This window comes from Mobula birostris, chromosome 8 (genome assembly GCF_030028105.1).
Source record: "Mobula birostris isolate sMobBir1 chromosome 8, sMobBir1.hap1, whole genome shotgun sequence".
NCBI lineage: Eukaryota > Metazoa > Chordata > Chondrichthyes > Myliobatiformes > Myliobatidae > Mobula > Mobula birostris.
Genome location: NC_092377.1, coordinates 29,580,607 through 29,607,027, shown reverse-complemented (window position 1 = coordinate 29,607,027; position 26,421 = coordinate 29,580,607). Strand labels below are relative to the sequence as shown.

The 26,421-nt window shown below is 43.1% G+C and overlaps 1 protein-coding gene across 13 annotated transcripts in view; it reads left to right on the top strand.

The window, feature by feature from the left end:
* The first annotated feature begins 2,572 nt into the window (after window positions 1–2,572).
* The window catches only part of LOC140201202 (CAP-Gly domain-containing linker protein 4), a 339,984-nt gene continuing 316,135 nt past the window's right edge, over window positions 2,573–26,421 (top strand). For 8 of the 13 annotated variants that reach the window (XM_072264916.1, XM_072264924.1, XM_072264915.1 and 5 more), the window contains exon 1: window positions 2,661–2,870. In XM_072264916.1, coding sequence (XP_072121017.1) covers window positions 2,849–2,870 — 22 coding nt within the window. In that variant the 5' untranslated portion in view covers window positions 2,661–2,848. Of the gene's footprint in view, window positions 2,590–2,660; window positions 2,871–4,566; window positions 4,624–26,421 lie in introns of those variants that run through there. The other 5 variants (XM_072264923.1, XM_072264920.1, XM_072264921.1 and 2 more) reach the window with 5 other exon arrangements.

Here is a 26,421-nt window from a genome sequence, read left to right as displayed (position 1 = left end):
TTTTGGTAGGTCAAATATGATGGCAGAATATAGTATTAATGGTAAGACTCTTGGCAGTGTGGAGGATCAGAGGGATTTTGGGGTCCGAGTCCATAGGATGCTCAAAGCAGCTGCGCACGTTGACTCTGTGGTTCAGAAGGTCTTCATTAATCGTGGAATTGAATTTAGGCACCAAGAGGTGATGTTGCAGTTATATACGACCCTGGTCAGACCCCACTTGGAGTACTGTGCTCAGTTCTGGTCGCCTCACTATAGAAAGGATGTGGAAGGCATAGAAAGGGTGCAGAGGAGATTTACAAGGATGTTGCCTGGATTGGGGAGCATGCCTTATGAAAACAGGTTGAGTGAAGTTGGCCTTTTCTCCTTGGATCGACGGAGGATGAGAGGTGACCTGATAGAGGTGTATAAGATGATGAGAGGCATTGATCATGTGGATAGTCAGAGGCTTTTTCCCAGGGCTGAAATGGTTGCCACAAGAGGACAGAGGTTTAAGGTGCTGGGGAGTAGGTACAGAGAGGATGTCAGGGGTAAGCTTTTTACTCAGAGAGTGGTGAGTGCGTGGAATGGGCTGCCGGCAACGGTGGTGGAGGCGGATACGATAGGGTCTTTTTGGAGACTTTTGGATAGTTACATGGAGCTTAGAAAAATAGAGGGCTGTGGGCAAGCCTAGTAATTTTTAAGGTAAGGACATGTGCGGCACAGCTTTGTGGACCGAAGGCCCTGTATTGTGCTGTAGGTTTTCTATGTTTGAATGTTTCTAAATACCGAAGGCCTGACAAATGTTCCCTTGGAGACCTGTGGGAGACAAGTGCTGAATTTTCAGGAGCCCAAGCAGAGGTATTTAAATCATCCTTAGCAACAGGTGAGGTACGAGAGTATTGGGGGATAGCTGAACTTGTTCTGCTGTTTAAGAAAGGCTCTAAAATAAACCAAGAAATTATTGGCTGGTGAGCCTGGCATCAGTAGTAGGAAAGTTATTGGAAGATATTCTAAAGTACCACTTATGCAAGAATTTGGATAGACTTGGACTGATTACCGATAGTCAATGTGGCTTTGTGTGTCGTAGATCATGTCTAACCAGAGTCTTTCAAGGAAGTTACCAGGAAAGTTGATGAAGGCAAGGGAGTGGATGTTGTCTACATGGACTTTAGCAAGGCACTTGAGAAGGCCCTGCATGGGAGGTTGGTCAAGAAGGTTCAGTTGCTTGGCATTCAAGATGAGGTAGTAAATTGGATTAGACATTGGCTTTGTGAGAGAAGCCAGAGAGTGGTAGTATATGGTTGCCTCTCTGACTGGAGGCCTGTGATTATTGGAGTGCTGCAGGGATCAGTGCTGGGTCTGTTGTTGTTTGTCATATCAACGATCTGGATGATAATGTGGTTAGCAAATTTGCAGATGACACCATGATTGGGGGTGTAGTGGACAGTGAGGAAGAGTATCAGAGCTTGCAGTTTGATCTGAACCAGCTGGAAAAATGGCAGATGGAATTTAATGCAAACAAGTGTGAAATGTTGCACTTAGGTAGGACCAAGCAAGGTAGGTCTTACATAGTGAACAGTGGGCACAGTGATCTGGGAATACAGGTCCATAATTCATTGAAAGCAGCATCATAGGGTAATATTATAAAGAAAGCGTTTGGCACATTAGCCTTCAGAAATCAAAGCATTGAGTACAGGTGTTGGGAAGTTATATTGAAAATGAGATATTGATGAAGCCTAATTTGTTGTATTGTGTTCAGTCACCTACCAGCAGCAAAGATGTAAATAAGGTTGGAAGAGTACAGAGAAAAATTACAAGGATGTTACCAGGACCTGAGGAGTTGAGTTTTAAGGAAAGGTTGGACAGGTAGGACTTTATGAAATCTCTCCTCAATTGTTCCAAAGAAGACATACAAAATTATGAGGGGTATCGACACCATAAATGCAAGCAGGCTTTTTCCATTGAAGTTGGGTGAGATTACAACTAGAGTTATGAGTTAGGGAGAAAGATGAAAAGTGTGTGGGGAACATGAGGGGAAACTTCTTCACTTGGAGGGTCGTGAGAGTCTAACGAGCTGCCAGCACAAGTGGTGCGTGCAAGCTCGATTTCAACATTTAAGATAAGTTTGGACAGATGCATGGATGGTAGGGGTATGGAAGGCTGTGGTCCTGGTGCAGGTTGATGGACTAGGCAGTTTCAATGGTTTGGCATGGACTAGACGGACCAAAGGGTCTAGTGCTGTAATTTTGTATTTATGCTGTTTTTCTGTGCTGTGTTTTTCTATGACTCAATTGGCTCTAGTGGCAGGCCAAGTTGTTTGATGGCCAGATTGCTCAGGCAATTATTTTCTTGACAATATTCAGTAACCTGTTGGATAGAGAAAAGCACATTGTCAAAAACCCCAAGTTAAAGATGTTAAAATCCTAACCCGATTTATGTGAATCTCTGGTCCATGACCGCTCAAAATGAAGAAAGGGCATTCAGGGTGATATGAAGAACCTAACTAGATTCAAGAGGAGAAGGTAAATTCAACCTCCAGAGCCATGGCAGAGTCTGGGGGCGGGCAGAGGTGGCTCCACTCTGCTCATTCGGTAGACGACAACCAACAAGGTACGGCGGGCGGACAATTTCAGGGAGCGCGACTGAGCGCGTGCCCGAGGGAGGGAACGCGCGGGAGTGGTGGCGCCTGCGCTCAGGTGCGTGCGGCTGCAAGGGAAGCGAGGCCTCGCTGAATGATACCGCTGTTGTGTTGCTCGGAGCGGTCAGGGTCCGGAGCTAAATCCCCGTGTCGGTCGCCAGTCGTCAGCGTACGCTTGCTTAAGCGACCGTGGTCGCTTCAACGGTCAACGCGCTCTACACTGCAGGTTCCATGGTGCGGTCAGTGAGTAACGGTACCAAGTGTTCACTTTTTTTGAGGGGTGGTTAGAGATGGTGGAAGGAATATTGATTAAAAGGAGCTGAACTATAGGCCACTAGTGTCATCCAGTGGGTTCTGTAGAGGGAACAGAACATGTGCTAGACGCAGGAGACCATTATGTGTAACTGGGGACCTGGGCCAAGTGCAGGCCAAGTTCACCTGTCAATCAACAGCAACCCTCGCCTCATATACACACACAGATTTAGAGAGAAATAAGGACAATTAAAGATCGAATCGTCACAGGGAAATTAGATAGGAATGTTATTAACAAGTAACATAACGCATCTAACTTCAGCAAAAGCGTACTGAAGGGATTTATAGGAACGTTAACCGGCTAAGGTCAGTGCCACACCACTTGAGCAGAGGTTCGGACTGACGGTCAAAGAATTGAGGTTAAAGAAAGTGGTGAAAAGGATGCACACATTCGGAAGGGAGTATTGGCAGTTGGGAGCTCCACACTTAAAGACAGTCACTAGTAGTGGAGAGATTTAAAATTTAATGCTTAAAATACTTGCATTGGAGGAGTGTGGGTATGCTGGGAAAGCTTACAGATGGGTGAACTCTTCCAGTTGTGAGACTTTTTAATGAGATACCACAGATATGATAGGTTAGTTTTACTTTGGTTGTAAGTGAAAAGTTGGAGTCATTATTTAAGGAATAAGATTAAGAAAGCTGAAGAAATGTAAGTTACTTCACAGTGGCTTCATGTTTAAATTAACAATTTGTTGAAATAATAAAGGTGAGGATAAATGAAAATAAATGAAGCAAATATGGACAAGGTGGATTTTTAACATGGATTTACTAGGCTATTATTTAAAATATCTTGCACAAAGACAGTTGGCCATGTTATTAACTGAAGCACCTGTCATTAAATTGTACCAGTCCCTAAGTTAGCCACCTGCTTTTTCTGCTTAGTACTTCAAGTTCCACCTGTTAAAGAATCTGCAGGTCCTAGCTGATCTCAAGAATGAAAGGAAAAGTAGTTCCTACAAACTGTAATTAACATAATACACATTCAGTCAAAGACTTTCTGTAACTTTAACTTCTTGCTGCCAAACCTTCTCTGCCATCTAACGAGCTGAGGTGAATAACTTCGGTGGTGGTGCAGTTCTTGTGCTCTTAACACGTGTACTGGAGATAATGCAGGCATTCCTCAATTTTGAACACCCATGGGGATGTTTACGATTTTTTTCAATGAAGCTTTAAATGTGTCCTTGAAAGATTACTGTCAGTTGATTCATCTTTTGCTGTGTTGCACCTCAGACAAAGCTCGGACTTGGGTGTTTAGTGAGCAAACAATATGGCTTGCCCATCAGAACAAACTTGGTGTAACTAAGGTTTCATTGTGAGAGATGTCATGCGGGACATCTTAGCTTCCCAGTGGTTGTGGAAGATTTTACAAAGACAGTTTTGGTGGATTTTTACCATTGTTTTGAGGTATTTGCTGGAAATAATTGGTAAATCAGGACTATGCAGGAAGGTAGGGATTGATCTTCAGATTCTTTTCTCAGATGTCCAAAGGTTGTGTTAGTGCACTGAAGGCGATGGTGAGTTTCACCATTAACTTTTATCTCCCTTCAGTTAGAGGTGATTTCCACAATGGAGGAAGTGTTTCATGCTTTATTTATTCTCTTTTATTTCATGTCTCATTGTGGATCTTGATTGTTGGAGGTGGCAGTGCATCATGAGGACAAATTGGCAGAGGACCTTTGTTTTGTAGATGTAAGGTGAGACCTCTTTTCTGAGAGACTGTTGAGTATCCTGAGTCAGTGATGGTTTGGAGCATGACCTGTGAGTATGTGCATTTATAAATGTCGCCTACACAAGTTTGATGAGTGAACTTGGGTTCGGTCACGGAGGTGACATAAACTGAACAGTTTCCCATTTGCTCTGGTTGCTGAAGGTGAGACAAAAAAGATTGCAGGAAGTGCTCGGATGATCATTCAGCCTTGCTTGACTCTGGTCTGCTTTGGGGTTAGGCCTGCTGTCGACCCTTTGGTTAAGGGGTTTGCATGTTATTGTGAAGTGGGCGTATGTTGGATATGAATTTTGCCAGGCAATCAAATTTGAGAAGTTTATTCTCTCTCTGTTGATGGAGCCAAAGGCTTTAATGGTCAGAAATGCCATATATTGTGGTTGATACTATTACTGTACCTCACTTCTCTTTGCTTTGTTGTGTAGTCTTTTTTTCTCCAGAGTGGAAATATTAGAAGGCACAGACTTGAGGGGCAAGTTACAGGGAGATTTACAAAGCAAGTTTTTTTGGTGGTTGGAGCCCGGAACACACTGTCAGAGAAAGTGGTTTAAATTATTACAATAACAATGTTTAAGAGGTACTTAGACAGGCACATGAATAGGCAAGGAATGAAGGGATGTAGAGTCTGTGCAGGCTGATGTGATTAGTTCAAATTGGTATCATGATCAGTACAAACATCATTCGTCATGGGGCCTGTTCCTGTGCAATACTGTTCGAAGTTCTATGTAATGATTATACTACCTGTGAAAGAAATCCACACCGTGATATTGAGAGCAGTTAAGTGGCAACTAGGAGAAGGTGAGTGAAAAACACTTTGGCAATACCTTTCCTTGTAAAAACAGCAGGGAGGACACACTGGTGTTAGCACAATTGAGCTTGTCTCCTATCTTGACAATGGTCATGATTACACACCACTGTTAGGGTTGTCCTGGCTTTAATTATACTTCCAAGATTTGGGGAAAAAAAGTTGCCCATTTTTCATTGTAGTTCTTCTCTGATGGTTTCAAGAATTCGGAAACGTGAAACTGTTGATGTTGGAATCTGGAGTGATTAAACAAATTGCTGGAAGAACATATATAAAATGTTGGAGAAGGTCAGCAGTTGGGGCAGCATCTATGGAAAGCAATAAGAAGTCGACGTTTGGGCTGAGACCTTTCATTAGGGTTGATGAAGGCAGGACCTATGGGCAAGCCAATTCTGAATCTAGAATATCTTGGGATTCTTTTTATTCCTACTTGCCCAGGACTTCTCATGGTCCCTCCTCCCTCCACATCCAATGTCCTCTTACCTTGCTATCTTTGTTTTTTTTTCCTTCTTACTGTAACATATCTGCCGTGTTCTCTGTGCAGTTGGTCTTTAAACACACTCCACATATCAGATGTGTACTTGCCTGAATGCATCTCTTCCCAATTAACCCTTCCTGCCTGATGCTTTCGTAATTTGCCCTGCTCCAATTTAATACTCTCACGGAAGGTCTATACTTATCCTTATCTATAACTATCTTAAAACTTAAAAGTGTGCAAACTGCTCTCTAACTGTTCATGTACTGAAAGGTCGGTCACCTGGCCAGGGTCATTACTCAACATCAATATTGATTTAAGAAATCCTCCTAGATGCACTTAACAAATTCTGTCCTATATATACTTCTTGCACTAAGAAGGTCCCAGTTTATTTTAGGGAGGTTGAAGATCCCCTGTGACAACAACTTTATTATTTTTACACCTTTCTTTAATCAGCCTGGATATTTTTTCCTCAGTGTTCCGGTGGCTACTGGGAGATCTGTAGTACAATCTGGTCAGAATGATTGCACCCTTTTTATTTTTGACTTCTACCTGTACAGACTCAGTAGATGAGTTTTGTGTCTCCGTTGAGTGCAGCTATGATATTGTCCCTGATTAGTAGTGCAACTGCTTATCCCCCCCCGCCGCCCCACCACTTTTACTTCCCTCTCTCGCTTTTCTAAAACACTGAAACCCTTGGGCATTCAGCACCCATTCCTGTCCTTCCCTCAACCATGTCTCTAATATCCATAGTTCATAGCTCCAGGTACTGATTGATGTCCTAAGTTGATGACCTCTATCCTGGCATTAAAATACACACATTTGCAATAAAAAAATATTTAAAAAAATACACACATTTCAAACTATGTGTCCTATCGCAGTGGTCCCCAACCACTGGGCCGCAAAGCATGTGCTACCGGGCCACGAGGAAACGATATGAGTCGGCTGCAGCTTTTTCCCATTCCCTGTCCCACACTGTTGCCAGAACATCCCGTATATTGGGCTAAATTGATTTGTCCCATACGGGACTGCCCTTGTCTCGTATTTCCCCCGCTAAGGTAGAGCGTTCCTATGAAACCTTTTGTGCCGAAATGGCGTAAAGCGAAGAAGCAATTACCATTAATTTATATGGGAAAAATTTTTGAGCGTTCCCAGACCCAAAAAATAACCTACCAATTCATACCAAATAACACATAAAACCTAAAATAACACTAATATATAGTAAAAGCAGGAATGATATGATAAGTACACAACCTATATAAAATAGAAATAATGTATGTACAGTATAGTCGGAAAGATTAAGCCAAAACTGATTTGTGGAAAAAAATCGGCATGTATGCGCATGCGCACACAGGTGCCCGCGCAAGGCTTCATGGTCGTGGTAGTCTTCCTCGGGGTAAACACAAGTGTCCCGGGATTTGACTGCTACGTTTGTCCCTTATTTGGGAGTGAGAAAGTTGGCAACCCTAACTGTAAAAGACATGTTGAGGTGAGTTTAACCCTACTTGAACACCCCCCCACCCCCTGGTTGGCCGGTCCGCAAGAATATTGTCAATGTGAAACTGGTCCGAGGTGCAAAAAAGGTTGGGGACCCCTGTCCTGTCGTATTTATTTCTTTGCATTTGCCTGTTTTTACTGGCATTGACGTCTACCTTCCTCTCCATCCCTCCATTTTCTGACCTGCCGCTCTGGTTCCCATCCCCCTGCCAAACTAGTTGAGACCTTTCTGAGTAGCACTTGTGAACCTCCTGGTTAGGATACTAATTCCCCTCCAGATTAGTTGCAATCTGTCCCTCTGGTACAGGTTACCCTACCCTAGAAGAGGTTCCAGTGATCCAAGAACTTGAAATCCTGTCCTGGCAGGCAAAGCTGGTTATGCGTAGGATCTAAACTCTATAGGTCCTTTAGAAAGTGAAGAGGGGAGTATCATTACAGATGAGACACAATCACAACAATGGACACAAAGGTACAGAGCAATCCTAATTGACCTGATCCCCACATTCATTGGACCCCGCAACGATCCTTGAGAGTTGAGTCAGGTGCTAAAATGCCTTTCAGCTAATTCCATCTTATTTTCTTATACAGGGTGCGCCAGTATATTCTCCTCTTCTCTGCCCTCACCAGCTGATCTGACATGTTGTGGTAGTCTTCTCGGCTATCTGACAGTGAGAGGACCCCAGATGAGGTCTCAATGTGAAATGCTCCCTTTTACATTGGGCATTGAAGTAGGAGGATGTTGCCTTGAATGGCCCAGTACATCCAATTTTTATGCTGACCCTCAGGCAGCAGGTCATTTCCTCCTGTTTGGTCTGCTCCCAGGCCTGACCACTCCATACAAATTGCTGGCCCACCTCCTGATGCCTGTTGGTGTCCAAGTGTATTTGGAGAGTAAGCTTGCGGTGTCTGCTGGCTCGATGAGGGCTTTTTCTGGATGGGTACTGCAGAGGCTGAAGTGCATTGAGAACACCGAGGGGGGGGGGAATAATTTCAGAACTTTCGTTGGTGATGATTTCATGAAGACAGAATTAAAAAAAAACAAAAGATTTACAAAATGAGAACATGGGAACAAAGGCCAAAAACAAAAATAGAAAAAATCAAATCCACCAATGACACTGTAGACAAAACTCGGGAGAAGTAAGGATATTTAAAAATCTTGAGTGAGAATTAGTTGGAGACTTCTGAATCATGGTACTGCAGTAGGAGATGGATAAATACTAAAATTAAGGATGTAGCAGAAACTGATTATGGTGTGATTTTTAATATTGACATTGATTCAAATAATCTGTACAGGATAATTATTAAGACTATAAATTCCTGGTGTATTTGAGAAAATTTTGGAATTGACGTGGTGACAGCCATGTTTTGAGAGAGAATATGAAGTAGGTTAAGTTAACAACGTTATGGTGTGACTGATGAATAATTTCATCTAAATTGAGAAAAATTATAAATTTAAGCTGGTTGAATTGTATAGTGATGAGCAAAAAATTAAATTGAGCTTTTATTGTGTGAGTGTGAAAACAATGGGAAGTTTTCAAATAATTTTTTTTTGTACAATAAATGCTCCAGAAAAGGTAAAGGCTTCCTTTGGAAAAATAACATCCGGAAGATTAATTGTAAAGACTACCATAAAATCAAGGAAAAGTGGAAATTATGTGAATAGAGTATGCTAGGATAAGCAGAAGACATACTTATGGTAGAAGATGGACTACTAGCCAATCCCTCTTCAGAATATCCAGTTAGGAATTAACAATTATCAATGAGAATTTGAGCAACAGACAACCTGGTCAGGGATGGATATGAGCTGTTACAGAGGTGGAAGTAACTGATCGTTTTTTTTAAAGAAACAAAATGGGCTATGGAGAAGAAACCCAATTTATAATTAAATAGTGGAGGGAATAGGTAAACAATTTGATTCAGCCTGACAACGAGGACTTGCCAGGAGGTTGAAGTTGCCCTGGAAACAGTGGCTTTGTATTCCCAGTGCTTAACGAGTTGAGATTGAAGCTCATTTGGGGCTGTATGTTCTGCTAATGTGATGATAACTCTGAGTCCAGAAAGCTGGTACAGTTAGGTTTTGTCAATGTATATATTATTTATAGATGATGACATACAAAATCTATATAAATCTATATGTCTATAAGGCAAATTGTGCAGAAGATATGGAGAGTCTGCAGAGAGATACAGATGGTTGCAGGGTGGAGAGGATTGGGAATTAATATCCAAGGATATCAGGTAATACGGAAGGATAGGCAGGAAGGTAAGGGAGATGGTAGCACTCTTAATTAAAGACGAGATCAGGGCGATAGTGAGAGACCATATAAAATCTAAGCAAGTTACAAATGAGGTCCTCTACTTGGGTATTAAAGTTAGTACTTCCCTATCATCTGTGGCTAAAACAAATTACTCTTTAATTTTGAAATAAATAGAAGATATTAATAGATGGAGACACCTGCCAGCATCAGTCCCAGCCCGTATATCAGTCATTAAAGTGAACATCTTGCCCTGCATTAATTTTTTCAGCTCAGTGATCCCACTTGCACCTCCAGCAGGATATTGGCAAAAACTGGACTCCTTACTACGATGCTATGTTTGGAATGGTAAACGACCCAATATAAAATGGTCAGCTCTACAATTCAAAAAGTCGGATGGGGGATTGGCATGTCCAGATTTTAAATTGTGTCACTGGGCATTTGTATTAAAAAGTCTTAGCGATTGGATGGAGGAGGATAAAGTTTCATAATGGAAAAATATAGAACAAGAGCTAAAAACACCAATAAGGTTGAAGGACTTTCTCCTTATAGGTATGTCTACCAAAAAATCTGATTTGTATTACGGTCCAATTTTAACCCATATGCTACAAATGTTTAGAGCAGCAGAAAAATTACTAAAATTTAAAAGCGTATAGTGCACATCATCTCCATTATGGAACAATAATCGTTTCTATCTTGGGGGAAACCATTCACTAACAGAACTTGGGAGGATAAAGGTATTACTACTCTTCAAGATATTAATGGGGCAAGTACTATCAGCTTTCAAGAACATATCTCGATATAATATTGATAAACACTCTCTTTTCTTCTACTTTCGAGTAAGATCAGCTTGTAAAGCCTATGGCGTTCCCTGGGGGTCAGATTTAAAGGACCGTCCTATTTTAAATTGGATACAGAGTGCTCCAGGACAGATAGTGTCATATATCTATGATAAATTAAACTCCCAGAATTATATGCCCACATTGGGAATGAAAGCCTGGGATAGGGACATATCTGAATTGGGACAAGACTTGGACTGGGATGTGTTACGTACCCCGTAACTGGGTTGCCAAACCAGCAGAAATGGATCACTCAGTTGGAGTCTGGATTACTAGAACTAAGAAAGTTTTATTAAAGAAACAAGCAGCACAGTAATCGAAAGGATAATAAATGCAACAGTTCAGCAATGATAACCACACATGTGCACACAATTAAGATAACAGCATCAATCAAGCTCTATCGTTGTCTAGGGGTAAATGACCAAATTTCAAAGTGACACAAAAGTTCAGTCCAATTTAGTTCAGTTTGCAGTAATCATTGCCATGGCGATGGACAATGTCGGGGGCGGGAGAGAGAGAACGAGAACGACTGATCATTCAGACAGGGCTTCCACTCACAGACCGGCGATATTGCTCACAAGCAGCTTTCGGGCAGGTCCTTGGTGATGTCACCTGAGGTCACCGACTGTGACCCCTCCTCCAGATGCGGTCGATCCTCTGCAGTGAACCCGGCACCCAAGCGAGGGTGGACACACACCGGGTTCCCGCTGATCGTACCTTTCCACCCTGTGCGTTTAAGGCTGATCCCCCGATCAGCCGTCCAAGAGCTTCTCACCGACTTGTGAGAGGCGCACCGCTTCCAGGGTCTCGTTACCTCGGGTGTTGTGTGTGTCCTGCCTTAGCGAACCTGTCCCTTTTTATCCCCCTGCTGGGGTATCGCCTGTCCATCACTTCAAACAGTTCAGGGTTCAAAGGGGGAGCCGATCTTGGCAATACCCAGACTGATGGCTCCTTCATTAACATCTCCACATGCTGCTTCATTGTTCCTTATCTCTCCTTCCCCCCTGAGGACAGGTGGCAGACCAACTGCTGATCACACAGGACAGCTAACATCTTATCTATGTGTATTCTCGTCACAGATGCGATTTGGGATAATGCTGCCGGTGCTTCGAAAAACCCAGATCATCAGTATATACACTTGAAATTTTGTCATAGAGCATATTTAACAACGAGAATTAGACATCAAATGGGACTGGTTCCGGACTCATATTGCTCATTTTGCCCTCATGGAGCCATTGGCTCTTTTATACATGTTGTATGGGAATGTCCAGGGGTTTTTGGTTTGTGGGGGAAGGTTATCAGTACTCTTACGGAACTAACGGGGGGGGGGGGGGGTACAATAACCAATGGATCCTGCTGTACATCTTCTAAATGATGACTCCCACCTTTCCCTTACGGGAAAAACACACAAAGTCTGGCTGGCAGGCCTGACTGCAGCTAAGAAGATTGTAGTCCAGCAGTGGAAACCGCCCCATGATATTTCAAATACTCACTGGCTTTGGAGCTTTTTGGACATTTCTTACCTGGAACTTTCATCAGCAAGAGTAAATGATGCACGAGCAAACACAATCTTAATGTGGACAAATTTGATATCTAACTTAAAAAGATCTTTTGTTAAAATAGGAATGCTTTGTCTGTGTATGTACTACTATTCAGTTGGTTGGTGGAGAGGGGAGGGATGGGGGGAGAGAGGGGTGGAGGGGGGGACGGTGATGAAGGTTGGGGGGTGGCTGGGTTAAACAGTCAAAATGTAATTGGCAGTTGGTTGTATTGAATGTAATTTGTTGGTGTTGCAATAAAAATTAATAAAAAAATAAAATCTAAGCAGCAGAATGTTGAATCCATCTGTGTGGAGATTAGGAATAGTAAAGGGAAAAAATTCACTGGTGGTAGTTTTCCATTGGCCACCGAATAATAATATTACAGAGGCACAGGCAATAAACAGTGAAATATATGAGGCATGTAAGAATGCAACAGCAGTTATCATGGGAGAGTTTAACTTGCACATAGATTGGGTCAATCAAGTTGGTTGAGGTAGTCTTGAGGAGAACTTCATAGAATGCATCCGAGTTGGTTTTCTTGACCAGCATATTACTGAACTGCAAGGGAATGTGCAATCTTAGATCTAGTCCTGTGCAATGAGACAGGTAAAATTAGTGATCTTGTAGTTAAGGATCCTTTTGGAAAGAGTGATCACAGTATGATTGATTTTCTCGTACAAATGGAGGGTGCAATAGTTCAATCTAAAACCAGTGTATTATGCCCAAACAATGAAGACTACAATGGGATGAGGGAGAACTTGGCTAGTGTAAAATGGGAGCACAGGCTATTTGGTGGGACAGTTGAGGAACAGTGGAAGACTTTTAAGGAGATTTTTCACGGTGCTCAGTAAAAGTATATTCCATTTAAAAGCAAGGACAGTAAGAGTGGGGAGAGCCAGCCTTGGATAACTAAGGAAATTAAAGAAGGCATCAAACTAAAAGCTCGTGCATATATAGTTGCCAAGAGTAGTGGGAAACTGGAAGATTGGGAAAAGTTTAAAAAGCAACATAAGTACCACTAAGCGAGCAATTAAAGAAAGGGAAGATAGATTATGAAAATAACCTAGCACAAAATATAAAAATGGATAATAAAAGTTTTTATTATATAAATCGGAAAAGGGTGGCTGAAGTGAATGTAGGTCCCTTGGAGGATGAGAAGGGGGAATTGATATTGAGTAATGAGGAAATGGCCGAGGCTTTGAATGACTCTTTTGTGTCTGTCTTCATGGTGAAGGATGCATCTTATATGCCAAAGAGAGATGTTGTGGATGCAGTGGGAGGTGAGAACCTCGATACAGTTGCTATCACTAAAGAGGTAGTGCTGAGCAAACTTGTGGGCCTGAAGGTAGGTAAGTCCCCTGGTCCTGATGGAATGTATCCCAGGGTACTGAAAGAAATGGCAGAAGTTATAGAAGTGGCTTTGGTGATGATTTACCACAATTCTCTGGACTCTGGGCAGGTCCCAGTGGATTGGGAGATAGTGAATGTCACACCACTGTTCAAAAAAAGATGTAGGCAATAGTTTAACATCTGTCATTGGGAAGGTGCTTGAAGCTATCATAAAAGAAGAAATAACAAGGCATCTGGAAAGAAATGGATCTATTAGACAGACACAGCATGGATTCAGTTAAGGCAGGTCCTGTTTGACAACTTTACTAGAGTTCCTTGAGGAAATAACGAGTGCAGTGGATAGAGTGGAACAGATGGACGTACTTACTTGGATTTCCAGAAGGAATTCAATAAGGTGCCACATAAAAGGCTAGTCTTTAAGATAAGGATGTATAGAGTTGGGGGTGATGTATTAGCATGGATAGAGGATTGGTTAACCAATAGAAAGTAGAGAGTTGGGATACATGGCTGTTACTCTGGTTGGCAATCAGTGGTGAATGGTGTGCTGCAGGGGCTGGTGCTGGGCCCGCAGCTGTTCACGATATATATTAGCAATCTAGAAGAGTGGGCCGAGTATAGTTTGCTTATGATATTAAATTGAATAGAACAGTTTATTGTGCAGAAGCTACGGAGAATCTGCAGAGAGATATAGATAGGTTAAGTGAGTGGGCAAGGGTCTGGCAGATGGAGTACAATGTTAGTAATTGCAAGGTCATCCACTTTGGAAGGAAGAATGAAACAGCAGATTATTTTTTAAATGGTAAAAAAAGATTGCAGTATGCTGCTGTGCAGAAGGACTTGGGAGTGCTTGTGCACGAATCACAAAAGGCTGGTTTGCAGGTGCAGCAGGCTATCAAGAATGTTGGCCTTCATTGCTGGAGGGATTGAATGTAAGAGCAGGAAGGTTATGCTGTAATTGTATAGGATACTGGTGAGGCTGCATCTGGAGTACTGTGTGCAGTTCTGGTCTCCTTACTTGAAGGAGATACTGGCTTTGGGGGCGGTGAGAGAAGGTTCACCAGGTTGATTCCAGAGATGAGGGGGTTAGACGATGAGGAGAGATTGAGTTGCCTGGGACTGTACTTGCTGGAATTCAGAAGAATGAGAGAAGATCTTATGGAAACATATAAAATTATGAAAGGGATAGATAAGATAGAGGCAGAAAAGTTGTTTCCACTGTTAGGTGAGACTAGAACTAAGGGACATAGCATTAAGATTTGAAGGAGTAGATTTAAGACGGAGATGAGGAGGAAATACTTTTCCCAGAGAATGACGAATCTGTGGAATTCTCTGCCCAATGAAGTAGTGGAGGCTACCTCAGTAAATATATTTAAGGTGAGGTTGGATAGTCTTTTGCATAGTGGGGAATTAAAGGTTATGGGGAAAAGGCAGGTAAGTGGCGATGAGTCCATGGCCAGATGAGCCATGGTCTTATTGAATAGCAGAGCAGGCTTGACGGGCCAGCCGGCCTACTCCTGCTCCTATTTCTTATGTTCTTATGTATTTTTGAATGGTTTTGCTGAGTGGCAGGACATAGATAAGAAATGGGGCTGGGTCAAGTTTGTATAGAAGTTATGGGAAGAGATTCTTTGGCTAAGATTGGATAAGTAATATGGCACCCATTTGATGGGGGAGAGGCATTGGAAGAGGATTGTATGTTCACCTGGATCAAAGGCTGAAGAACAACTGTGAATGAGTAACATTAGTGCATCTTGGGCACACAATGTATCTTCAAAAAAGTAGCGGGCAGGAATAGAGACCTGATGGAAGAGGTTTAAACATTATATTCAAGAACTATGGGGAAGAAATTAAAGTTGTGGATTAAACAGTAATTTAGGACAGGAATGTTGAGGATAATTTTTGAATGAGAGAATGATCGTGACACTTTTGGAAAAAGAGAATCTTGAATCTCCTGAAACTATTCACAATATCAGTTAATATGGAGGCACAAAGTTGATGATGTAGCAAATTAGGAAGGATAGGTTGAGTGATTTGCATATCTTGACAAAAGGAGCTTGGATAGGGTAGGAGGATTAAAAAAATAGAGAAAGTTGGAGCAAAATTGGGATAAATTTATGGGTAGCTTTGGTAGAATTCTATATGATGTGCTTTAAAATGTAACTTCACAAAAAAGGAGTTTTAAATTCGGTATCTTAGTTAAAATACATGCTGTTTCTTCTATACTACTTTTCACTTGGGGAATTCTAGCAGGATAGTTGGTTCATTGGCTCAAAAGCTTGTTTCCTTGTTCATTTTCTTTGAAAGAGTGTTGGTAATCTGGTCACCTGGAAACGAAGAGGATAGCATTTGCCCAATAGATTTATACAGGCCAGTAAAAGATATATTTATTGTCACTTTTTTTGGGAAATAATGTTGCAAAGTTGTAATGTTCTGTTCAGTATATTCTGTGGTAAACTGATTATACTGTGTAATTGATAATGGGACAAAATGTACAAGTGTTTGAAGTGCAACTCAAATGGAATTATTTCCAAATGCAATGAGTTTGTTGACTTGGATGTACAATGTTGTACAAGCAATGTTTCAAATGGGTCAAATTGCAGCATACTTGCAAGTTTGCTGATTATAAGTATCATATGCACTATAATTTTGTCACGTAAAGTGCATTACAATCATTGCTGTGTTTTATAATCATGGAATGTGGAAGTTTCTTCTGTTTGTTTTTATTGGGCTGCCTTTCTGAATTGCAATAGATGATTAGCTGTTGTGATATAATATGAGAAGTATTTGACCTGAAGTATTCTTGCCCTATGTAATTTAACAAAGATGGTGATAGAATTTCACTCTACTTTGTGGGAGTTTTATTTATTACAAAGGAAACCTTGAAATTTAAAGAATTTGAGGTGGTGAAGTGAGTTTTGCCGCATGACTTTCGATTTGCCAGTAAAAGGTAGTAATAAACTTTAGAAGTTGACAAAATCTTTCTTATTGCTACTGACTACATAAATAATGGTCAAGATGGCGCCAGTGAACAACGATTTCTTGGGCGACATCTTCCACATAGTCAATTATTTCAGTTTTTCTATGTCTTCTATTTTTCTTTTTATCTTAATTGTGTTTTGGAAACTGCAGACATCCCACCCTGCAAAAACTCATTTCAGGGAGGTAGCACCCCTGCCCCCTCAACCCCATATTTCCCCCCCACTTCCTGGTGGACCTCCAAGGGTGTATGTAATACTTTGTTTAGTGATTTTGTCTAAACTGTAAACCAAGTTGGGTATATGCAGAAAATGTGACATTAAAATATGTACTAATATATTATCATGTTTATTCTATTACAACTTTAAGTAAGTCTACAGGGAGTTTGGCCTCATCACGTAAGACATCAATAGCGTAGCTCCTTAGCAGCCAGCCAGCTAGTTTAAATAACGTTAGCTATGCTAATGAACAAATGACACCTGTTAAAATCACCTCAACATGTCTTTTACATTTTAACTCACTATGGGCAATAGAAAAGTCACTGTTGCAAACAGTGCAGCGAGCAACACTGTCATTATTTTTGAGGTCAACTGTAAAGCCTGCTCACAGAGAAAATTGATAGGCCTACTTAGCAGGGGTCCCCAACCTTCTTTGCACCGCAGGTTGGTTTAATATTGACAATATTCTTGCGGACCATCCGACCGGGGCAGGGGGGAGGAGGAGTGTTAATCACAACCAGAATATAGGTGATAAGTCAACTAGAAGTCACTTATAAGTGGCTAATACACTCAATTTAATTTCTAAAAGGGTTTATCTAACGAATTTAATATTAAATACACAGCGCATATTTTCCTTGCATGAATATAGTGATAAGTCAATTATAAGTCAATAGCATCATAACATTTTAAGTAACGTTTGAATATTAAACACACAGCGCATATTTTCCTCGTATGAACATATAAAATCATTGCAACACTTCAATATCGCTGAATCAGTGGGAGCCCTGGGCTTGTTTTCCTGCAACAAGACGGTGCCATCGAGGGGTGATGGGAGACAGTGATACTCGAAGGGGGTTCCTTATGTCCAGTCTATTCCGCAATTTAGTTTTCATTGTATTCATTGCAGAAAACTCCGCTTCGCAGAGATATGATATTGGAAATGGAAACAACGTTTTCAGTGCTTTCGTGGCTATCTCAGAGTATTCAGCCTTGACCTTGATCCAGAATGCTGGCAGAGATGTTATGTCAAACATACTTTTCAGCTCGCTGTCATTTGCAAGCTCAAGGAGTTGATCTCTTTCCAGCACTGACATGGATGACTCGTGCATAATGACCTAGCGTGCGTTCAAATTCAACAGTACGTGACAGGGAATGAGGAAGGGCGCAGCTGACTCATATCGCCAAATCATATTGTTTCCTCGCGACCCGGTGGTTGGGGACCACTCTTAGCACGAGGAGAGACCAATCAGGATGCTCGCTCTCCCTCTCCTTCTCTTTGTCAAAGAAATCGCTTTTCGGGATATTGTATATAATTTCCGGGCATCAGGGAGCCACTATCGATATGCGGGAGACTCCCAGAACTTCCGGGAGAGGTGGGATGTCTGAAACTGTTGGGACCTGTGACTTAGAGTTTGGAGTTCGATCGAGTGATCTAGCGCTCTGCTGTCTCCGAGGAAAATTCCAGGAGAGAATTGTGAGCATCAGCCGCCTTGAAGAGAAGACCAGTGATGGGGTGTGGGGTCACGATTGACTGCATTTCTTGCCAATCAAAGCATCATGGAAGATTGAAACATCAAGGAAAATGTGGAGGAGGCAAGTTGGCGGAAGCTCTCCATGGCGGCTGCGTGGTGGTGGTGGTTGCTCTTCACGGAAGGACTGAGTTTTGCAGTTACGAAGGACTTTTTCCAGATACTGAGATCTATGTGATTATTGGTGTGGAATGCAGTTTATATTGGTCTCCTTCAGTTTTTTGTGTTTTTCTTTCTTGTTGCTGATTGGACTGTTGTTGGTTTGATGGCCTTGCCATTCTCTGGGTGGGAGATGCGTTATTTTTTGTGCGAGAGAAGAGTTGTGGATTTGAGGTGTGATGATGTTGATGTTTTTCTTGTGGGCGATCTGTTAGTTATTTGTGTGTGAGAGAGGGAGTTGGGGGTTTGATGTTACTGTCACTTTTTTTTGTTGTGGGTGATGTATTAGTTTTTTGTGAGGGAGAGGATTGGGGGTTTGGAGCTTGTGAGTTTTTGTTTCATTTTCTTGTTGGAGGGTTTGATGTCTTTCAACAACTTGCATAGTTTTTCTGTATTTCATGGCTATTTAACCAATTTCCCCCGGGATCAATAAAGTATGACTATGACTATTTGGAGACGATAACTTTCAGAGTTGTATTCCGTATACATGGTAGGCACCTGTCGATCCTGGGGGATCATGGGTTTGCACCTCTGGTGGATTGTGCTCAAGCCTGGGCAGGAAGATTTGAAGAACCAGTATTGCCCATACACCGGTTCCTCCTCTTCACATCACTGATGTAGTCCAAAGGAAGGGCAAGCACCAATACAACTTGGCACTAGTGTTGTCACAGAGGTTGCCAGAGTGAGGTTGTCAACAACATCAAACTGCCTTTGGGACTCTGGCTCTGGGTTTCTTCCTCAGGGGTTACTCTTGAAGCCTCTCCCATGGGTGGTTTAATATCAGAGTTTTCCTCCTAGGCGGTCTGCTGTCCAAGGCTGACGAGCCCCACCTGCCTGAAGGAATTGGTTTTGAGGGGCCAGTGGTGTGCTTTTACCCCTTCTCTTGTCAGTAGAAATGGTTCCACCAGGCCTAGTGGCTAGCCACACATGAAAGCCAAGAGTTGGACTTGGTTGCCAGAGGCTGTTAGAGACTCACACCATTATAGGTAGTGAGAGCTTATCCCCACTACCACCAACAGCTATGACAACCTTAGGAACGAGATGCAGTGTAATTCTTAGGTATCTGGAAGGACAAACAATCCAAGGTTTAGAATCTCAATCAGAAATGTGGTATTAGTGAGATGCCACAGGACTATTATCGGGACTGCACTGTTTCGTAACAGTTTCACAAAAATTCTGGGGCCAGTATAAAATGCTCCAGATGTTGAATGTCATTTCCAGTACACAAGTGGAAAGTAGAATTAATAATTGTTACTCTGGATCCAATGCAGCACAAAATAAACCCAATAAGATAGAGAACACAAAAATAAAAACTCAATAAATATAAATACATAAGATAGCTTATATAGATACAGCGAGTGTATGTCCATAAAGTAATGCTAAGCACGGGCTTTTTGTACATAAGGTAACTCCGACAGGAAATGATAAAGTACTGGCGTTGGGGGTGTGGAGGGGTGGGAAGGTGTTGATCAGACTGACTGCTTGGGGAAAGTAACTGTTTTTGAGTCTGGTGGTCCTGGCGTGGATGTTATGTAGCCTCCTCCCTGATGGGAGTGGGACACATGTGTCATTAGCAGGTTTGTGTGATCGTTTATGATGCTACTGGCCCTTTTCCAGCAACTTTCTGTTATGTTTTGTAACTCTAAAACATTAAATTAATCAAATTGAAAACAAGGAGACGGAAGGTAATTGTGTGCACTTAATTTTTTCCTTTACGCAAGGTACACATGTGTTATGTGGTGGTGTCATGATGTATGCAATTCATGTATTTTTCACATATAATCAGAATGAATTATACAAACACCAAAGAATGTTTCAACAGACAATATAGTTACAGGATTACTCAAATATTACTGAAATATTAAATAGACAACTCTTTCTGTAGCTATATTCTGTAGGTGGGTACTGCTGTGTTGGGCAGTATGAATTATCCCCATTGTAGAGCCTTCCTGTCCTCCACAGAGAAGTTTCTGTACTCTGCAGAGATGTAGCATGTTAGGATGCTCTCTGCTGCACATCTGCAGAAGGACATGAGCGTAGATGTACACAGTCCAGCTCTCTTCAGCCTCCAGAGAGAGTAGAGGTGTTTGTGAGCATTCGTGACAATGTGCAGTGTTCTGGGGCCTTGAACGGTTGTGTGATTTGTCCACTCCCAGGAGTTTGAAACTGTTCACTGTTTCCATTGCTGAGCTACTGATGTAAAGAGGGGTGTGAGTGATGTGAGTTCTCCTAAATTTGATAACCATCTCCTTTGTCTTGTTGACATTCAGAAAGTGGTTATTTGTCTGGCACCAAGCGTTGAGCTCTTCCACCTTTTCTCATCATTGATGGTCAGGAGCCCCACCACTGTTGTGTTTTCAGTGAACTTGACAATGACATTACTCGGGTGTTTGGCCGAGCAGTCATGTGTAAGCAGAGCAATGTGTACACAGCAATGGGATCAGCACACATCCCTTGGGGACACCCATGTTGAGGATGATGGAGAGGGAGGAAGTGTTGTGCATCCTCACTATCTGAGGTCTGTTAGTTAGGAAGTGCAACACCCAGTTGCATAATGGTGTCTTTAGACCGAGGAGGTGGAGTTTGTTCACCAAGATCTGTGGGACAATAGTGTTGAATGCTGAACTGAAATCCAGAAACAGCATTCTGACATGTGTCCTTGTTTTATATACAGTTCAGGGCCAGGTTCATGATCGATGCTGTGACATCTGTTGTGGGGTGGTTCTGTCAGTAAGCATAATGGTGAGTGTCCAGTGTGGCAAGGAATGGAATTTTTGTATGTGCCTTCATCAGCCATTCAAATCACTTCATGACTGACATCAGTGTGAAGGTGTAGTGTGCTTTGGTGTAGTGATGATAGTGGCTGATTTGAATCAGTGGAAGAGCAGGAAAAGTGAGTTGAAGGTGAGGAACTGAGACAAGTGTTGATGCAGCGGGGGAAAAGGTAGAGATGTGGAGCTTGACAACAATAGATTGCAGTCACCCTCAAACAAAACTAGGCAAGCAGGTCAAACTTTGATTGTGGAGTCATTGTGTGGAGCTTCTCTTCCCAGACCACTGGGGAGTTTCACCCCTTTCTGCAGAGCTGTTAGATCAGGGGCACAGACACCATTGTTACTCGGGGGTCTCATGTCCGGTTTACAGGAGCTTATTCACTGATGACAAATTTTAAATATTTGCCAATGTGGAGCTGAGAGTGAGTTTGTAAATCTGGTGGGAGTAGAGGATGTTGGGAATGCTGAGGGTGGAGTGCCGTGGGAGGGATGTGGGACAGGTGACAGGGAAGGAGTGCATGGGAGAGTGGTGATGTTGCAGATGCACCCAGCCCTGAACCACCAAGCAAGGTCACTTGGTTCCAAACGATTGGTTTACTGATCAATACAGAACATCTCTCTGGTGCTTCCCACTCCCACTCCTCCCCCATGCCCTTTTCTCAACCATGATTCCCCTCTCCCTGCCCCCTTCCCACTCTCACCCCACAATAGAGACCAATATCAGAATCAGTTTATCGTTATTAATGTCATGAAATTTATTTTATTTTTGTCGCAACAGTACAGTGCAAAACATAAAATTACTATAAGTTGCAATAAGAAATAAATGAAAATATAATGCAAAAAGGGAGAATTACAAAGAGAAATTTGGATCCTTCTGCGATGGAGGTGTGTAAAGGTCTCTCAGATTGGCATGTGAAGATGTCGAGAATGGAGGGATGTCTCTCTCTCCCTCCTACCCCCTTTCACATGCTACATTCCCCTCTCCCTGCCCCCTTCCTTTTCTCACTGTACACCAGAGAATCAGTTTGACCCTCCTTTTGCCCCACCAGCTCTTTTCCTCAGCTGCTCTCCCCCTTTTCTTCCCACACCGACAACCTCCTCCAGTCTGTTCTCTCCATCTCAACATGTGGTTCCTGATCCCAAAATGTTGGGTGTCCCTCTGCCCCCACAGATGCCGCTCAGACCACAGAGTTCCCTCCACTGGGGACACGAGAGATGCTGACGCTGAAATCTGGAACAACACACAAATTCTATAATCTTTTTCTGACAGGAAGGGGTGTAGAGGCTGGAGTGCGTTACAGAGTCACATCCTCTCCTTCCCTAATGAGCTTTGGCCCCTAGTGCTTCTCTATCCTCCACAACCCTATCTAACCCTGACCTACCTATGTACCTGTTTCAACAACCTCCCACTGGACCCAACACACCTGTCTCTGTGTGCCTCTCTGTGAAACCCTTAACCTCTGCACCCCTTCCAGTCTCTGTAAACCCCTCCAGCCCCTGCACCCCTTCCAGTCTCTGTAAACCCCTCCAGCCCCTGCACTCCTTCCAGTCTCTGTAAACCCCTCCAGCCCCTGCACCCCTTCCAGTCTCTGTTAACCCCTCCAGCCCCTGTAGACCTCCCTCTCTCTCTGAAACCCCCCAGCACTCTTGCCCCTGTCTCTGTAAATTTCCTGCATACTTGCACCCCTCCCTTGCTCTTCAACCCCTTCTCCCCCTGCTGCACTTGACCCCCCTCACTGGCTGTGTAACCCCCTCTATCCCAGCTGCAGTTCCCCCACCCCCGTCACTGGCTCTGTAACCTCATCTCCCCTGCTGTCCTTGCACTCCTCACTGGCTGTAACCCCCCCTCTCCCCCTGCTGCATTTGCCCTCCCTCACTGGCTCTGTAACCCCCTCTATCCCTGCTGCTCTTGCACCCCTCACTGGCTCTGTAACCCCTTGTCTCCCTGCAGTCCTTGCACCCCTCACTGGCTCTGTAACCCCCTCACCCTTGCTGCCCTTGCACCTCTCACTGGCTCTGTAACCCCCTCACCCCTTGCTGCCCTTGCACCCCTCACTAGCTATTTAAACCCCTCACCCTTGCTGTCCTTGCACCCCTTACCCCTCTTGGCCCTAAGCACAACTCTATCTCTGTAAAACACTCACTCATTTCTGACTCTGTAAACAACTCGTCTCAGCACTCCTGACTCTTTAATTCTCTGTAGCCCCCTCATCCTAACCTGTCTCTGTTGACTCCTTCCAGCTCTTGCATTTCTTCCTGCCTCTATAAGCTATTCACCCCTCCAGTCCTTAGACCTCAACCTGTCTCTGTAACCACCTACAGCTCCCATGTTAAAATCCTTGCCATTTGAGAGCTTATCGACATCTGCTTTAAGCATACTGAATGACTTGGTCTCCACAGTGATCAATGGCAATGAATTCCACAGATGCATCACCCTATGGCTAAAGCAGTTCCTCCTCATCGCTGTTCTAAAGGGTCATCTTTCCATTTTGAGGTGTGTTCTCTGGTCTTGGACTCTCCTACTATTAAAAAATCCTCTCCACATCCACTCTACCTCAGAATTTCAGTATTCAATAGGTTTCAATGAGATTCCCCCTTATTCTTCAAAACTCCAAGGAGTACAGGCTCTTCACATGTTATCCCTTTCATTCTTGTAAATGCCTTCTGGTCCCACTCCAATTGGTCAGCACATCTTTTCTTAAAACTGCAGACAATATCTGGCCGCAGAAACGCCTCAGTATTACTTCCTTGTTTTTATATTCTAGTCTTCTCAAAATGAATGTTAACATTATATTTGCCTTCCTCACTATCAGCTCACCCTGTAAGTTATCTTTTAAGGAATCCTGCATGAGAACTCCCAAGTCCTTTTGCACCTCTGGTTTTTGAAATGAAATATGAAATATCTTTATTGTCATTGCATAGTACAATTTGTCATGCACCAATATGGCGAAAATGAGTTTGCAACTCTCGTACTCAATGCTATAAAACAACAAATAAAATAAATAAACAATAAATAAAATCAAGTAACCAGCCAGTACAAGCAATGTCCAGCAGTACAAATGCGCAACTCAGATGCATGACAGCCATAAAACCAGTATTAAAAGTAGCAATATAACAGATTTATGGATGACGCTTGATTGATTGGTTCAGAGCAATTATAGCTCTGGGGAAAAAGCTATTTTTCAGTCTAGAAGTGCGGGCATAGGAAATCTTATAATGTCTGCCGGATGGAAGAAGTTCAAACAGATGATTGCATGGATGTGTATTGTCCTTACAGATGCTTGTAGCTTTCCTTAGGCAGTGTGAGCTATAGGTGTCCTCCAGGGCTGGGAGCTGTGTCCCGATGATCTTCTGTGCACTAGAGACGACCCGCTGAACTGCTTTCCTATCAGCTGCTGTACAACTGAGATACTGTACCACACAGAGATACAGTATGTTAAGATGCTCTCTATGGTGCAGCGGTAAAAGGTCACCAGCATCTGTTCAGGTAGACCAGCTTTCTTCAGCGTCCTGAGGAAAAATAAGTGTTGCTGTGCTTTCTTAACTATTGTTGTGGTGTTAGTGGACCATGTAAGGTCTTCTGAGATATGTATTCCCAGAAATCTGAAACTGGACACTCTCTCCACTGTGTCTCCGTTAATGTAGACTGGAGCGTACTCGTTATCCCGTGACTTTCCAAAGTTGATAATTAGCTCCTTAGTCTTCACTGTATTAAAAAATTTCTCCTTGTTTAGAAAGTAGTCTAGGCTTTTGTTCCTTCTACAGAAGTGCATGACTATACACATCCGGAACACTGTCTTCAATCTGTCTCTTCTTTGTCTATTCTCCTAATCTCTCAGCACCTTCTGCTTACTCCCTGCTTCCTCAACACTACTTGCCTCTCCACCTATCTTTGTCTCAATTGCAAACTTGGCCACAAGACCATCAATTCCCTCATTGAGTTCTTTGGCATATAATGAGAAAATCCAAAACCGACCTTTGCAGAACAGTGCTAGTGGTGTCTTCCACTGTGAGGATTAAAACAAAATACTTTTTGAGTTTGTTGACCATTTCTTTGTTCCCCATTACTATACCACAGCATTTCTCCTGTGCATGCATGGGGCCCCTTCAATCCCCTACACCACTCCTCTCTCTGTAAACTTTCTAGCTCCTACACACCTAACAGTTTCTGTGAACCCCACAGGCTCCTGCACTACTCCCTCTCTCAGTAACCCTCTACATCCTCTGCACCCCTCTCTATCTCTGTAAATTCCACCTGCCCCTAAATTCCGCCAGCTCTTTAAACTCTTCCACCCCCTAAACCCTTCCCTATTTCTGTAACCAGCTCCAACCCAAACACTCCTACCTGTCCCTGAGAATTCTCCGGCCCCTAGACCCCTCCTTATCTCTATAAACTACGCCAGCCCCTATAACCCTCCCTGTCGGAGAAGGGTTACAGAATCAGCGTGTTGCTCTAGATTCCAGCATCAGCATCTCTCGTGTCCCCAGTGGAGGGAACTCTGTGGTCTGAGCGACATCTGTGGGGGCAGAGGGACACTCGATGTTTCGGGGTCAGGAAGCCTGTTTCCGGTAGGAGTGGGTAGATGGGGAGGTTGTCAGTGTGAGGAGGTTTGGGGGAGACGGCTGATGAAAGGGGCAAATGGGGTAGGAGAATTGAACTGAGTCTCTGGTGTGCAGTGAGAATGGGAAGGGGACAGGGAGACTTTTACACACCTCCATCGTATCAGTCTCTACTGCCAATCCTTGGTAGCACATTCCAGACACACTCTCCCTGTGTGTGTTTAAAAAAACTGAAGAAAATTGCAAAGTTCCAATGTCATCATGTGACTCCGGCTCCTGCTAATCTCTGGGCTTTGGTCCGAGCGGTCTGGAACATGGCTGCCCCATGTCGGTGTTACTTCAGTGATCTGCAGATCCATATCCAAACACGCAGCAGGATTCCTCGCAGTACAGATTCTGGCTGGTGGTGGTGGTGAGTCGCTGGTGGATTCCTGGAAGATGGAGGGAAAGAGGTGAGTGTTTGGGGGATGGAAAATCTGTGCCATGGCGCGCTTCCACTTTCTCCTCCTGTGCCCCCTGACCCAGGGATACAGAGATGGGAAATGGACACCGTACACTTGGAGTGAATCTGACCCAGTGATACAGAGACAGGAAATGTACACAGTACACCTGGAGTGAATCTGACCCAGGGATATAGAGATGGGAAATGTACACAGTACACCTGGAGTGAATCTGACCCAGGGATACAGAGATTGGAAATGTACACTATCTGCCTGGAATGGATCTGACCCAAGGATACAGAGATGGGAAATGTACACTGTACACCTGGAGTGAATCTGACCCAGGAATACAGA